General features: G+C 36.6%; 1 protein-coding gene across 1 annotated transcript in view; it reads right to left on the bottom strand.

Moving 5' to 3' along the window:
• LOC309822279 (transmembrane protease serine 11C-like) overlaps window positions 1-15306 on the bottom strand; it is a gene marked incomplete at both ends in the record, with an annotated part of 43458 nt that extends 28152 nt beyond the window's left edge. The window contains 2 exon segments of the mRNA XM_082654017.1: window positions 6129-6246; window positions 15302-15306. Coding sequence (XP_082510143.1) covers window positions 6129-6246; window positions 15302-15306 — 123 coding nt within the window.
• Between the last annotated feature and the right edge of the window lie 463 nt (window positions 15307-15769).

Below are 15769 nucleotides of genomic sequence, written 5' to 3'. Positions count from 1 at the left end.
AGTGACCCTTGACCAGCTTCTGAGGGATAACCTTTAAGCCCTTGGAATGTCCTGCTTGAGAAGAGTGTGTTTGTATACCTGGGGCTTTGGGCCACACCAGATGGTTTATGTTAACACTGTGCTGGATGCCTGTGGGGGATGCCTGCTTTTTACTTGCCTGGGGCCCTGGGTCATGGTATAACAGTTTCACCTGTGGAGGGGCTGCAGACTAAGTAGTTAAGGAGAGTCATGTGGACACTCCATGCTTATGTGACTGTCCCCCAGAAATTACCCTGGATCCCCTAAGGCTTGGATGAGATTCACTGGTTGTCAATATTTCATATGTGTTGTCAAACCTTTTGTGAATGGGGACAGTAATTATATGCTGCTTATGAGCTGTTATGATGATTAAGTGAGATAATATGTCATATGCTTAGAATAGTGACAGACACTGTTCTAATAAATAAAAGCTATATAAGGGCTTGTTAAATAATTCTAAGGGGTAAGTACAGGAAAGCCAGAGTTTAGAATCTGAAAACATATATCAAGCAACAGATTTGGGATGATGAAGTTTGAGCAAGCAACCAAAGGGCCAAAAGGCAAAGAAATCTGGAGCAAAAAATAAACACACACACACACACACACACACACACACACACACACATACAAAGTATGAAGTAGAGGGAGTACAGATAGAGAAGAGAGGAGAAGATAAAAGGAGGGGAAAAGATGGAGAAGGAAGGAAGACTCTGGACAGTGCAGAGGGGACCACCTATATTTAGAGATCTACAGATGATAAGGAAACAGCAAAGGCAGCTGGGAAAAGCAGTTAGTGAAGAAGAAAATATGGAGAAGGAGGTATCTTGTAAACGAAAAAGAGAAAAGTTTCAGGAAGGAACGTAAGTAATGGTGAGAAGTTCAAGTAAGAAGTGACCATCGGATTTGGCAACAGTGAGGTATTTGGTGACCTCTATGAGAGTAGTTGAATGCGTGCGGGAGAGAGAAATTCCAGCTGGACTGGGTTAAAGTGAGAACAGGTGACAAAGGAGGTGGAAACAGCAAGCATATCTAACTTTTTCAACAATTTTACTGAGAAGGAGAGCAGGAAAATGATGCTAGAGGAGAACACAGAGTCAAGAGCAACATTTTTAGATGAGAATGTGTGAGCTAGCTACTGATATCTCTGAAGAAAAGACAATGAAATACTGTACTGCACTCTAGAAGAGCAATAGTATTCCAGTATCTTGTTTCCTGTGGAAAAGAAAATCCTATGAAAAGAGAGAAAAATATAGCTACTTATATGCTCAGAATAATTCAACTGTTGTCAACTCTGTTAGGCTGCAGAAATTTTCTGCTGATCCGTAAATCTGCCTTTTCCTCTTTAAGCTGTTTCATCATTTTTCTTTCTCACTCCTTCCTAACTCCCTTCCCCCTGACTTTTTCTTCTCCTTTTTTTCAAATATTATTTGAATATAAGGAGATGACTGGGGCAAGAGGTACAGGGAGCTTACCTGTAGCTACAAAGAGAAGACACAGTAAGTGACAAAATTATTACCATAGATTGTGTTTTCTGTAGGTATTCAGAGATGGAAGACAACATTTTGAGTTGGAGTGGTTAGATAATAGCATCCTAGAATTGATAGTAATAAATCCACAGATTCATGGAATTTAAATCTATAAACCACCTTATAAATAATCTTAACCAGTCCTATTCTTCAGATAAGTAAACAGAATCTTGCACAAGCTAACTACTTATGTAATTGAGTGATTACACCAGAAACACAAATAATATCACTTCCTATGTTTTCCAGATGGCTAGCTGATTGGCCCAACACTATTGAATTTGAAATTGCGTCTTTATCATAAACTATTGTACTGGATTTATCATTAATTTGAACAGAATTGATATAATTAAAATAATGAGTCTTCCGTACAATTTATGTTAGTTTTATTCATGTATATCTTATAGTTTTTGTTGCTATTAAATGGAATTTAAAAACAATGTTTATATTTTGTTATTTTTGCTGATTAAGAAAACTATTACTTTTTGTCTGTTGGTCTGGTATTTGGCCACATTGCAAAACTGTTATTATTTCTAGTAATTTTTCAACTAAGTCTTTTGAATATTTTAAGTATCTAGTAATATTGTCAGTATATAATGACCTTTTCCCCTCATTCTTTTCAATGTACACATATTACTCCCTTTTCTTTTTGTAATTGCATTGGTATAGACTTCCAGTAGAATGTTTGATTCAGTCCTTTAATTAATTTACAATATATTACTTCCTGTTGGAATAATTAATACCTTATGTTAATTAATTAGTTACCCACTATGACTTCCTTTCAACCTTTGCTTTCTCTGATCTTGAGTTTATTTGAAGCTTCTGTTGGGAAGACTCACTTTCTTGGAGGCTGGTATTTTACCTCCAGGGCTCTGGAGTTTGTCAGCAACTGTGCTGCTGAGATTTTATTCTTAGTGGAGCTCTACTTTTTATCTTCCAGAAACTTCTCACTCTTTTAGTCTTTTGGGTGGCAACATTTCCACCATTGTAAGACACATTGTATTGTTTTTATTTGTCTTCTGTCATTTCAGTGAGATTTGAGGAGAGACAGAGAGGGATAAATGCTTGCTTTTAATCAGCAATCTTGCTTTGGAAGTCAGGCTAGAAATACTTTGAAGAAATAATTAATAAAATTTGGTGAATGGTTAGATAATTGAGATAATGTTTAGATAATGGAGATAATGGTTAGATAATGGAGAAGGAGGGGTCAAAATTGACTTTAAGATATGGTGACTAGGTGAGTGGGAGAATGGGAATACTATGAACCAAAACCAGGGAAAGAGACTAGACTGAAGACCAAAAATGATGCCTGCTAAATGATACTTGAAAAAAATAAGCTTCAAAATGAACTCAGACACCCAGCTTTAGCACATAATATGTGTTTAATAAGGTGTGGATATATGGAAGATGTAGAACCATCCTTAGAGTGAACAGTAACTTCAGGCTTAGGGTGTTCCAAGAAGCTGTAAGGTGGATTTATAGAAGTTTCCCCAGTAGCACTCATGCAATCCTTGTTTTTAAGAAGCTCAGTCTCTTGGTACACCCTGTAGGAAAAGGGTTGTTAGATATTTGACCTGAAACTAAGTGCCAAGTTTCAGAAACTCACTTAGAATTATGTTAGTGTTCATTATTACCATTCCCACCCTCCATAACCATGTCTGCAGACATCCTGTCCTGAGCATCTAATATTTCTTCTCTCCTTATTTTCCAATTGTAGAAAACTAGCACATCAGTAATGTTTTAAGTTTTCTTCATACCATTTGAAATATGAATAATATCTCCATAATGTTGGTTGCATTTTTTTTGATAAACCTGGGATATTCTCAATTCCTTCATGGTTAAAAATTTAACGCACAATGATTTTCATTTAATATGTCAGATCAGCATTTTTTTCAATAGCCTATATTGGAGAGTACAGTAATCTTGAATTTAGTTTTCTTATAAGTTTTGAAGGGCATGAAACTGAATGAACACTGGCATAATTTTTACTCATATTAGATAGGACAGGAATCCTGCATATTATCCTTCACTTTGTTACCTTTTAAAAATTACATACTTCTAATCCTGATGAATTCCATAGATAATCTGTCATTTGGTAGGCTGCACAGAGAGACATAAGTTTAAAGGTGCATATGCCCATACCAGGTTTAGGTTGGCTCAGCAGAAAATTTGTTATTTGATGAATACCCTGGTTATATAATGACCAGAGATGCCCCCTGCTCTTGGATACTCTGGTAAGTGGTTTGATGTATAAGCTTGGCTGACCTGTTTCTTATGGGTAATCTTAGATATCTTACACATATCAGGTATCATTTTGGTCATCTATAATCCACTGCATTTATATGTGAAAACCACATAGTATTTGGTTAAACATTTTGGAATATTTGACCTGTCATGTGAAAATTGATGTAATTGGAAATGTGCTTGAGATTTTATGTTTGCATGCTCATTAATTATAGGACAATAAATCATAAAGTAGAAGGAAGCATACTTGCATTATGACTTTGGGTAAATTAACCTCTTCATGCCTCAGTTTCCTCATATGGAAAATGGGGATATCAGGAGAATCAAATAACTTAATATATAAAGTGCTTAGACCAGTCCTGACAATTAGTAAAGCTAATTTTTGTTGTTAAGGTATTACCTCACTCCTAAATTTTAGAATTTATATTCACTGTAGTTGGACATCATATCTGCTGGAGAGCTACAAAAAAAAGAAAGAAAGAAATAACAGAGATTTCTTTTGAGTTTCCCACTAGAAAACCATATATCTAAAACATGAAAATGTTCCCTATGAAGGTGTATTCTCTGTAGTGAAAAAAAAACTATGATTCATAGTAAAGCAGCAGCTCTCTTTATTTAATTCCTTTTCTCCTTTTAGAGTGAATCATCACAAGAATTATTTAATGGAAATCAGAAGAAAAACAGGCTGTGTGCATTATAATAATGACTAATAGGTAAGTTTGATGAATGATTCACAAGTCCATTTGGTACATGCTATCATCACCAGTGTTGTACTTTTGAATGTTGTGTATACGGTAACAATTATAATATAAGGAGCATTGAATTAAATGAAAATAGAAGGAAAGGCATGTAAAAGCAGGCATTCTGACCCATGTAAATGAAAAAGTATGAGAAATATTTGGTGATTGTTTTAATACAGGTGACTTACAAATTGGGAATGAGGACTGCTAAAGGAGCCTGAAGGAAGATGTCAGGATTGGTGGTTGATTGACCAAGATGATATGATAATAGATCAGACTGATAGTTTTGGAATATTCATTTGCGAAGTAAACATAGGTTAATTGGTTTGAACGTGTTGATTTGAATTTATAGCAGAAAAGGTGAATTTCTTACTGTGGGCATATTTGGAGTTATTTTAATTTTATTTATTTTACATATGAGCTTTGTTATATACTTATAATTTATTAAGTCTATTGGCACTCTTATTTTAGGTAATTGTTTTAGACCATCCTTATTTTAAGGGTTTACAGAATCATAAGACTTCTGTTAAGATTATGACATATTTAACCTTATGTCATGCCAAGAACATTTCCATGGTATAGGTATTTGTCATCTCATTTTTAGTTGAAGAAACTGAGGTGTGGGAAGATTAAATAACTTGCCTGAATCATACAGGTAGTAAATGGCTACACACAGAATTGAACAAGAACTCTGAGTCCAAAGTCTACTATTTATTAGTCCTTGTGTTATACTGCTTCCTTGTCATTTCCTTCTTTATCATAAAGCTAAATTAAAAGTGGGAATTTTCTTTCTTCATTTTCTATATGCTAACTCTTATTCTAATGGTAAAAGCACACCAAAACTTTTAAAGTCTTTGGATTTATTAGAAACTGGAGGTAGTGGAAGGCTGTGGAAAAACTACAAGCTTTACTCAGAGACAGTTAGGTCTGAAAATGTCCTGTCAGGAATCTGCTCAGGGAAACGGGAGATGAATGATGACACCATTGCTCTTGGCAGAATTTGGTTTGATTGATAGAATTATTTGAGTTAGTTAGAGTGGTATCTATGATAAAGGAAGTTTATGTCCAAGGGGCAGTCAAGACTTTTCACTAGGTCTTTAGTCAAGTAAAGTTTAAATTATAACAAGCATATTCTTAAGTAGACATTTAAAAATTTTACATACACTGAGGATCAACAAGAAGATTTTTATTTTGGGCTGTATGTTCTCTTCTACACTGGCCATTTCTCTTCCTTGAAGGACTGTTTAAGTTAGGAGCAGAAACAGCATAGCTTTGGTCAGGTATCTTGGAGGTAGAGTAAGTTTTATTCATTCAATTTATTAATACATTAGAAATATTCTTTGACTGTCTATCACTGTCTATCACATGTCAGGCATTTCTTAGATGTTTCAAAATGTGTCCCTCTTACATTTTTCCTCCCATACATGTATTTTAACTGACTTTCTGAAAGGGCTCACTATACTTATCTAGAACTGAGGTAGTGGTAAGAAATAATATCAAATTATCAATCATTTCCAACTTGGAAGGTGAGTGCTAGGATTCTGGCATTTTAAAGAGCATAGCATTTTAAAAAAACAATGCTAAGAAAAGAATTTCATCTTACCAAAGATACTATCTTTTTAGTTATGTCCATATATTCTTGTGAATATGGTTTTTTGAACTTGCTGTCATAGTCAATATTACTGACTTTAAAGCTCATGTGATAGTAAAAAGTGTTTTTCCTGAGAAGGAGAAAAAAGAAAAAATAGTTCTGACTTTGCTTATTGTGTAACTCCTTTCATTCTTAAGGAATAATGTGAAATAGAATACTCTGATTAAATTTCAAGTAACTTAACATTTAAATAGTCTTAATACCTAGCGATTGTGGAAATAACTTTGACATGTCTATTAAATTATAACCTTGCCCAAGAATGTAAACCATTTTGTAACATTCTGATAAAATTCTTCATGTGAGTGGCTACAGTTAATTATCTAAAAAATCTTTCCTATACAGTCACAAATAACTTAAAAAAACAAACAAAAAAGGACATAGCATTTTTCTTGGATTGTATTGGCAAAGATGACAAAAATAATAATACTCAGGCTGGAGTAGCTATACATATATCAGACAAAATAGACTTTAAGTTAAAAATAGTATTAAGAGACAAAGAAGTTCATTATATAATATTATATACATATTAAATAATATAATATGACCTATTATTATGCAATGATAAAGGGGTCAATTCATCAAGAAGACATAACAATCATAAATATATATGTACCCAACATCAGAGCATCTAAATATATTAAGCAAATACTAACAGATCTGAAGGGAGAAATAGACAAGAATGCAGTAATTGTAGGGGACTTCAATACCTCATTTTCAATAATGGATAGATCATCCAGAGAGAAAGTCAACAAAGAAACGTTGAACTTGAATCATACTTTAGAGAAATTGACTTAACAGACTTCTGTAGAACATTCTATCCAACAGCAGCAGAATACACATTTTCTCAAGTTTACACAGAATATTCTCCAGGATAAAGCATATGACAGGTCACAAAACAAATCTTAGAAAATTTAAGAAGATTGAAATCAACTAACTATCTTTTCTTACCATAATGGTATGAAAGTAGAAATCAGTAACAGAAATAAAGCTGGAAAATTCACAAATATGTGGAAATTAAACAACACACCCCTGAACAACCAATGGATCAAAGAAGAAATTGAAAAATATCTTGAAACAAATTAAAATGGAAACACAACATACCAAAATCTATGGGTTGCTTCAAAAACAGTTCTAGGAGGGAATTTTACAGTGATAAACACTGACATGAAGACAAAAGAAAGATCTCAAATAAAAACTCTAAATTTACACCTCAAGGAACTAGGAAAAGAAGAACAAACTAAGCCCAAAGTTACCAGAAGGAAGGAAATAACCAAATCAGAGAAATAAATGAAACAGAGACCAGAAAAACAATAGTCAAGATCAAGGTTTTTTGAAAAGATAAACAAGATTAAAAACACTTTAGCTAGACTAACTGAGAAAAAAGAGAGAAGACTCAAAATCAGAAATGAAAGAGGAAACTTTACAACTGATACCTCAGGCATGCAAAGGATCATAAGAGATTACTATGAATAATTATACACCAAATAATTGAATAACCTAGAAGAAACGGATAAATTCCTAGAAATATACAACCAGCCAAGACTAAATCATGAAGAAACAGAAAATCTGAACAGACCAACAATGAGTTAGGGGTTTGAATCAATAATCAAAAACCTCCCGAAACAGAAAAGCCCAGAACCAGATGGTTTCCCTGGTGAATTCTACCAAACATTTAAGGAATTAATGTTAATCCTTCTCAAAATTATCTAAAAAATAGAAGTGAAGGGAACACTTTTTTTAAAAAGAAAATTTTATTGGAGTATAGTTGATTTACAATGTTGTGTTAGTTTCAGGTGTAGAGCAAAGTGAATCTGTTATACATATATATATATATATATGTGTATCCACTCTTTTTTAGATTCTTTTCCCATATAAGCCATTACAGAGCATTGAGCAGAGTTCCCTGTGCTAAACAGTTGGTCCTTATTAGTTATCTATTCTATATATAGTAGTGTGTATGTGTCAATCCCAATCTTCCAATTTATCCCTCCCCCCACCCTCACCCCCGGGTAACCATAAGTTTATCTTCTACATTTGTAACTCTATTTCTGTTTTGTAGATAAGTTCATTTGTAGCCTTTTTTTAATATTCCACATATAAGCAATATCATATGATATTTGTCTTTCTCTGTCTGACTTACTTTGCTCAGTATGACAACCTCTAGGTCCATCTGTGTTGCTGCAAATGTCATTATTTTGTTCTTTTTTTTTTTTTTTTTTTTTTTTTTTTTTTTTGTGGTACGCGGGCCTCTCACTGTTGTGGCCTCTCCCATTGTGGAGCACAGGCTCCAGACGCACAGGCTCAGTGGCCATGGCTCATGGGCCTAGCCGCTCTGCGGCATGTGGTATCTTCCTGGACTGGGGCACGAACCCGTGTCCCCTGCATCAGCAGGCAGACTCTCAACCACTGTGCCACCAGGGAAGCCCTTGTTCTTTTTTATGGCTGAGTAATATTCCATTGTATATATGTACCACATCTTCTTTATCCATTCCTCTGTTGATGGACATTTAGGTTGCTTCCATGTCTTGGCTATTGTAAATAGCGCTGCAATGAACATTGGAGTGCATGTATCTTTTCGAATTGTGTTTTTTTTCTGGATATATGTCCAGGAGTGGGATTGCTGGATCATATGGTAGCTCTATTTTTAGTTTTTTAAGGAACCTCGATACTATTTTCCATAGTGGCTGTACTAATTCGCACTCCCACCAATAGTGTAGGAGGAGAAGGGAACACTTCTAAACTCATTTTACAAGACCAGTATTACCCTGACCAAAACCAGATAAGGACACTACAATAAAACTATAGATCAATATCCTTGATGAATATGGTACAAAAATCCTCAACAAAATGCTAGCAAACTGAATTTAACAACACATTAAAAGGATCATACACCACAATCGAGATTTATCCCTGGAATCCAAGGATGGATCAATATATACAAATCAATAAATTTGATATACCTTTTTTTTTTTTTTTTTTTGCGGTATGCGGGCCTCTCACTGATGTGTCCTCTCCCGTTGTGAAGCACAGGCTCCGGACGCGCAGGCCTAGCGACCATGGCTCATGGGCCTATCCACTCCGCGGCATGTGGGATCTTCCCGGACTGGGGCATGAACCCGTGTTCCCTGCATCGGCAGGTGGACTCTCAACCACTGCGCCACCAAGGAAGCCCCTGATATACCATTTTAATAGAATGACAGATAAAAATCATATGATCATCTCAATAGATCAGTAAAGCTTTTGACAAAATACAAAACCTTTCATGTTGTAAAAACCCGTTGGGTCTAAAGGGAACAAACCTCAACATAATAAAGACCATATATGACAAACCCACAGTCAACATGATAATCAAGAGTGAAAGGTTGAAAGATTTTCCTCCAAGGTCAGGAACAAGATAAGGGTGCCCACTCTCACCACTCCTATTCAATATAGTGCTGGAAATCCTAGCTGGAGCAAAGGCAAGAGAAAGAATTAAAAGGCATCCAACCTAGGAAGAAAGAAGGAAAGTTGTTATTTGCACATTGATGACCTTATGTATAGAAAATCTTATAGACTCTTCCAAAAAACTGTTAGAACTAATTGAGTCAGTAAAGCTGCTGGACACAAAATTAGTTGTGTTTCTATATACTAACAATGAAACATCTGAAATAATATATAAGCATAGTAGTGGGATTGCTGGGTCATATGGTAGTTCTATTCTTAGTTTTGTAAGGAACTTCCATACTGTTTTCCATAGTAGTTGGATCAATATACATTCCCACCAACAATGCAGGAGGGTTCCCTTTTCACCACACTCTTTCCAGCATTTATTGTTTCTAGATTTTTTGATTCTGACTGGCATGAGGTGATACCTCGAAAACGATAATTCAAAAGGAGACATGTACCACAATGTTCATTGCAGCACTATTTGCAATAGGTAGGACATGGAACCAACCTAAATGTCCATTGACAGATGAATGGATAAAGAAGATGTGGCACATATATACAATGGAATATTACTCAGCCATAAAAACAAACAAAATTGAGTTATTTGTAGTGAGGTGGATGGACCTAGAGTCTGTCATACAGAGTGAAGTGAGTCAGAAAAAGAAAAACAAATACTGTATGCTAACGGATGTATATGGAATCTAAAAAAAAAAAAATGGTACTGATGAACCTAGTTGCAGGGCAGGAATAAAGAGGTAGACATAAAGAATGGACTTGAGGACACGGGGTGGGAGGGGGAAGCTGAGGCGAAGTGAGTGTAGCATCGACACATATACACTACCGAATGTAAAATAGTTGGCTGGTGGGAAGCAGCAGCATAGCACAGGGAGATCAGCTCAGTGCTTTGCAATGACTTAGAGGGGTGGGATAGGGAGGATGGGAGGGAGGTTCAAGAGGAAGGGGATATGGGGACATGTGTTTGCATATGGCTGATTCACTTTGTTGTGCAACAGAAACTAACACAGTATTGTGAAGCAATTATACTCCAAAAAAGATCTATTAGAAAAATATACACATAAGCATATTATGATAATCATTTTGCAATATACAAGTGTATGGTGGTAACAATTTTGCAATATATATCAAATCAACTCATTGTATGTCTTCAACTTACACAATGTTATATGTCAATTATATCTCAATAAAGCTGGAAGAAGAAAATTCCAAAGGAACATAATATTTTTGTTATTATATATTTTTATTTATAAATACTATATGACCTTAATTTTCTATTAGGATATCAGGGCTGAAAATCTAGGGCATTAAGACAGTATTAGGCTTTATTAACTTGTTGGAGTACTAAACAAATTTTAAACACTAGAAAGGAAAGCCATTCCTTAGCTCTGTTATCCTGTTAGAGCACTGAGTCCTGAATTGGAAGCTGTAGTGATAAATTAGGTGCTACTGTTGGTATTCAGAGGAACTAACAGGCTATTATACTAAAGGATTAGTTTCTCTCCTTCAAATGTAACCTGGACCTTGAGCAGAGAAAAGGAAAAATTATGATCTAGGATCTCTTCTGAGTGTTATTTTGATTGGTTTTTCCTCCCTATAAGAGTCATGTTTTTCAAATAATCCAGGTCACATTCTGGGCTAGGGCTAAGAGCTCCAGGGAGGACTAGATCCTGACCAATTCTTCTCTTTGTATCTTTATTTATTTATTTTTATTTGCTTTCCAAGTGGTTTTTACAATTGAGATATAATTGACATATAACTTTATATTAGTTTCAGGTGTACAACATAATGATTCAATATATGTACATATTGCAAAATGATCACCACAATAAGTCTAGTTAACATCCATCCAAGCGATTTTTATGCACATTAAAGCTTGAGAAGCAAGGTTTACATAAGTGGCTCTCAGCCTGGGCTTTCAACAAAGATCACATGTGGATTTTTGAGAACTATCAAATCTTGGGTCCTCTCCCACAGATTCTGTTCATTGGTCTGGGTGAGAACATCAATGTTGCTTTAATTAAGTGCTCCAGGTGATTCTAATGAGGCCAGGGTTAAGTATGTGGGCTCCTGAGTATATTTATGAGAGTTGAGTCCAGGCTTTTGTCCAAGGGGAGGTAACAGGGTCTATTCTACATGGGTTTGGTAGAGGCAGGGTGGTGGAGCCCACATTAGCTATTGTGTAGCAAAATTTAGGGGCATCTGTGGGAAGGGAGGGTCATCGAAGACAAGAAAGGAGAAGCTCAAAGTTTGTTCTCCAGGTAGGAGCTCATTGTTCCTGAATCTCTCCTGAGACGAGGAAGGGTTGACTTTCCTAAGTTTCAAGGCCCTTCTGCCCATGGCCACATTGGTAGCAGGTAAAGGATCTGTGCCGAAGCCTTTAAAGGCATATTCTCAAGATGCTGACGTGATTTCTCCACATAATCTCACCTGAGGAAGAAACCTAGAGGAGGAAGCAGAAGAGGAAGAAATGGCAGGTTCTCAGGTAAATGTCCTGTCTTGGGTCAGGGGCTATGTCCTCCTTACTTCTTGAAATGCCATGGTTTTAGAACATGCAAAATTTTACTTCTGTACTTCTGGTGTTTCTGCCTAACAAGTTTTTTTCAACTACCTTTTTTTTCTTCTTTCTTGTGACAGTCAAGGTTAACTCTTAAGAACACTTCTCCCTTGTATCCCAGATCCTTCTTTGTTTTCTCCATTCAGACTTCTGATGGGCCTTGAGCACTTGCCACCATGAAGTAATGACCTGAAACTACAGATAATGTTCCCTTTGTGACAGATCACTTTGGAAAGTTATTGATAGCTAAGATTCATATGTAGGATGAAGTGGGGACCTGGGATATCAGTGAAGAAGGGAAGTGTAGTGTTTAGTTCCCATATGGATGGTCTGTCAGCTCTATGTAGATCAGGATTAAGAAAATGCACATCTAGGGCTTCCCTGGTGGCACAGTGGTTAAGAATCGCCTGCCAATGCAGGAACACGGGTTTGAGCCCTGGTCCGGGAAGATACGACATGCCATGGAGGAGGTAAGCCACTGTGCCACAACTACTGAGCCTGCACTCTAGAGCTTCTGAGCTACAACTACTGAAGCCCGTGTGCCTAGAGCCCATGCTCCGCAACAAGAGAAGCCACCGCAATGAGAAGCCCGTGCACTGTAACGAAGAGTAGCCCCCACTTGCTGCAACTAGAGAAAGTCCATGCACAGCAACAAAGACCCAAAGCAGCCAAAAAAAATTACAATAAAAAATAAATAAATAAATAAGAAAATGCACATCTAAACAGGATGGCATTTATGGCCCAGAATAATGCAGAAATTTCTGAAAGATAAGAGTAATTAGGAGACGCTGCCTCTCTAGAATGCTAAAGAAAGATTATTTAAAGACACTACTGTATTAGAGATTGAGGAATATGGGCACTCTATGTGGTTTGACATTTGAATAACACTGATGTTTTTCATGACTAGATTTAGATTATGATTTGCTTATTTTTCTGGCCAGTAAATATCACAGCAGTTATATGTCCTTCAGCAAACATTAGGCACCTGACTATCAGTTTGTCCCATTACAGCTGATGTTAACTTCATTCACTTGGTTCATGCGGCAGATTCCCTCCCCTACTCTTTGTATCTTTTCAAAACTACTGAAAAGTAATCTAAAAATGGTGTTCAAGGAAATGGTTTTATGTTGAATTTTCTTTTACAATACCACTTGTCCTGTGAGAATTCTTGCCCCATAGAATTCTTTCTGTGGTCAGGACCATACATATATTGTGGGCTTATAATTAACTGATAACAGTATCAGTACACTTGTCCCTAGATGTTTCCACACCTAGATCTTTCTCACACATGGTGACTTACTTGCTCAAAACTGCATTCTGGTGGCCACCAATTGCTCTCACTTTTGTCTGCTATTATCTTAGAAGATGAATCACTTTAAATACCCTCAGCTTGGTCCTTGGCTTCTATTCTCAACATTTAAGACTTGTTGGGCTTCCCTGGTGGCACAGTGGTTGAGAGTCCTCCTGCCGATGCAGGGGACACGGGTTCGTGCCCCGATCCGGGAAGATCCCACATGCCGTGGAGCGGCTGGGCCCATGAGCCATGGCCAGTAAGCCTGCGTGTCCGGAGCCTGTGCTCCGCAACGGGAGAGGCCACAACAGTGAGAGGCCCGCGTACCGCAAAAAAAAAAAAAGAAAAAAAGAAAAAAAAAAAGACTTGTTGAAAGTAGTTCTCCAGGCCAGGATCTCCCAAATGTGCCTCTAGAGAGTCAAAGAGATGCCTTTTACAAAATCTATTAGTTAACATTAAACTTGGCCCTGAAGAGACAGTCTAGAAAAAGTACCTCACATATTTACCATTTTGGCCTTTGGCTAAGAAGCAAGAAAAAAAAGAAAATAAATTTGAATTTGAGAAGAAATTATTTTTGCCTTGACTCTAATGCTTTCCCTTTCATTTCCTATTCCTTGAAAGTGAAGTTGCTATTTTGGGATTAACAATTTCCATTTACAGTTGGCACAGGAGTATTTGAAATATCCTGAACTATGGTAGTGAGAAAATCAGCAAGATAGATTAACTTTCTCCATGCCTATCCAGAAACTTTCCTGGAAATCTCATCTGTTCATTTCCTCATCAATTACTCACATCCTAACCTACTGCAAGAGAATTTTAACCTCCTGAGGATGAAATTGTGTGCTACTTCTTGATATTCTTTCTTCTCTTTTCCTATAGTGATACAGTTTGTGATTTTTAACTGAGCAGATTCTATCCCAAAATAAAAACTATGTTTTCCTGTCTCTGTTTGTTCCATCTAGGAGTGATGGAGTACATTTAAGTTCTGACAAGTGGAATGAAATGGAAAGTGGTATGTGCAATTTATGACATGTTTTCTTAATAGAAGCCATGCTCTTCTTCCTATTCTGCCTTCTGTCTGCCTGGAATGTGAACGTGATGGTCAGAACTGGCACAGTCACTTTGAATATTGAGATGATCTGGGCAATATAGGTCATGGTAGCATAGCAAGATTGAAGGAGCCTGGGTCTCTGACATCTTGAAGTGACATACTGAACCTGAGTCACTGACTTCTGAACATATTTGTGTCTGAATCTTATAAATATATGTATCTGTTTCCCCCTAGATCAGTGGTTCTCAAATCTTGGCTGAACGTTAGAACCACCTGGGGAGCTTTTAAAGTTAAAATTTCCACTCCAGACAGCATCTTTGAGTGGGGCTTTTGTACTAGTAGTGTTTGAAAAAAACTTTCCAGGTGATTCTAAGGTGCAGTCAGGGTTAAATTTTATTAATCTAGATCAGGGATCAGCAAACTGTGTAATCTAGCTTGCTGCCTAGTTTTGTATGGCCTGTGCCTGAGAAGGTTTCTACATTTTTTAAAAGTTGAAAAAAAGTCAAAATAATAATATTTTGTGACATGTGAAAATTACATGAAGTTCAAATTTCAGTGTCCATGAATAAAGTTTTATTGGAAATTAACTACATTCACTTATTTACATATTGGCTACTTTAGCATTACAACATTAGACTCAAGTTGTGATAGAGACTACTATGGCCCACGGAGAGGAAAATGTATACTGTCTGATCCTTTACAGAAAAGTGTGCTGACCCTGCTCTAGATGCTGAGCACTTTAAGGCAAGGGCTAGTGTGATGTTCTAGAAACTCTCCTTCATTACTCCATTACTCCCATTATAGCACCTAGCCTACTACCTGCCATTAAGTACACACTAGTCACCCAATGAATGGCTTGTTGGGTTGAATCTGTATGCAATTTCAGATAGAATGGGAGAAAGAGGAAGGCTATCCATCTATCTATTTATCTATCTTCTCTTAAAAAGTTAACCAAATAGATAACACAACATTATTATTACATAGAGTCATGTGAAGTATAAAAAGGTAGGTTTTGTGGAGTGAATATCTGTGCTGTGCTTTGGTTGTCTAGCTGTCTTTGTTTAACTAGTTACTGGCCCAAGCGAAAGAGTAGTTATTTTGAGGATATGGCTAGTAGCTTCCAGGTTTGGTGTCTAGAATAGTGAACTAGAAAATCTTAAAATGGTAATGGGCAGAATGGAGCCCGCAGAGCTGGAACACCCGGCTCAGGGTCTGTTCCCTCCGCCGTCACGGAATTGCCCCGGAGCCCGAGG

This window comes from Grampus griseus (genome assembly GCF_964374135.1).
Source record: "Grampus griseus genome assembly, chromosome: 4".
Taxonomy (NCBI): Eukaryota; Metazoa; Chordata; class Mammalia; order Artiodactyla; family Delphinidae; genus Grampus; species Grampus griseus.
Note: the sequence above shows the minus strand (reverse complement) of the source record. Positions and strands in the feature narration are given on the sequence as shown.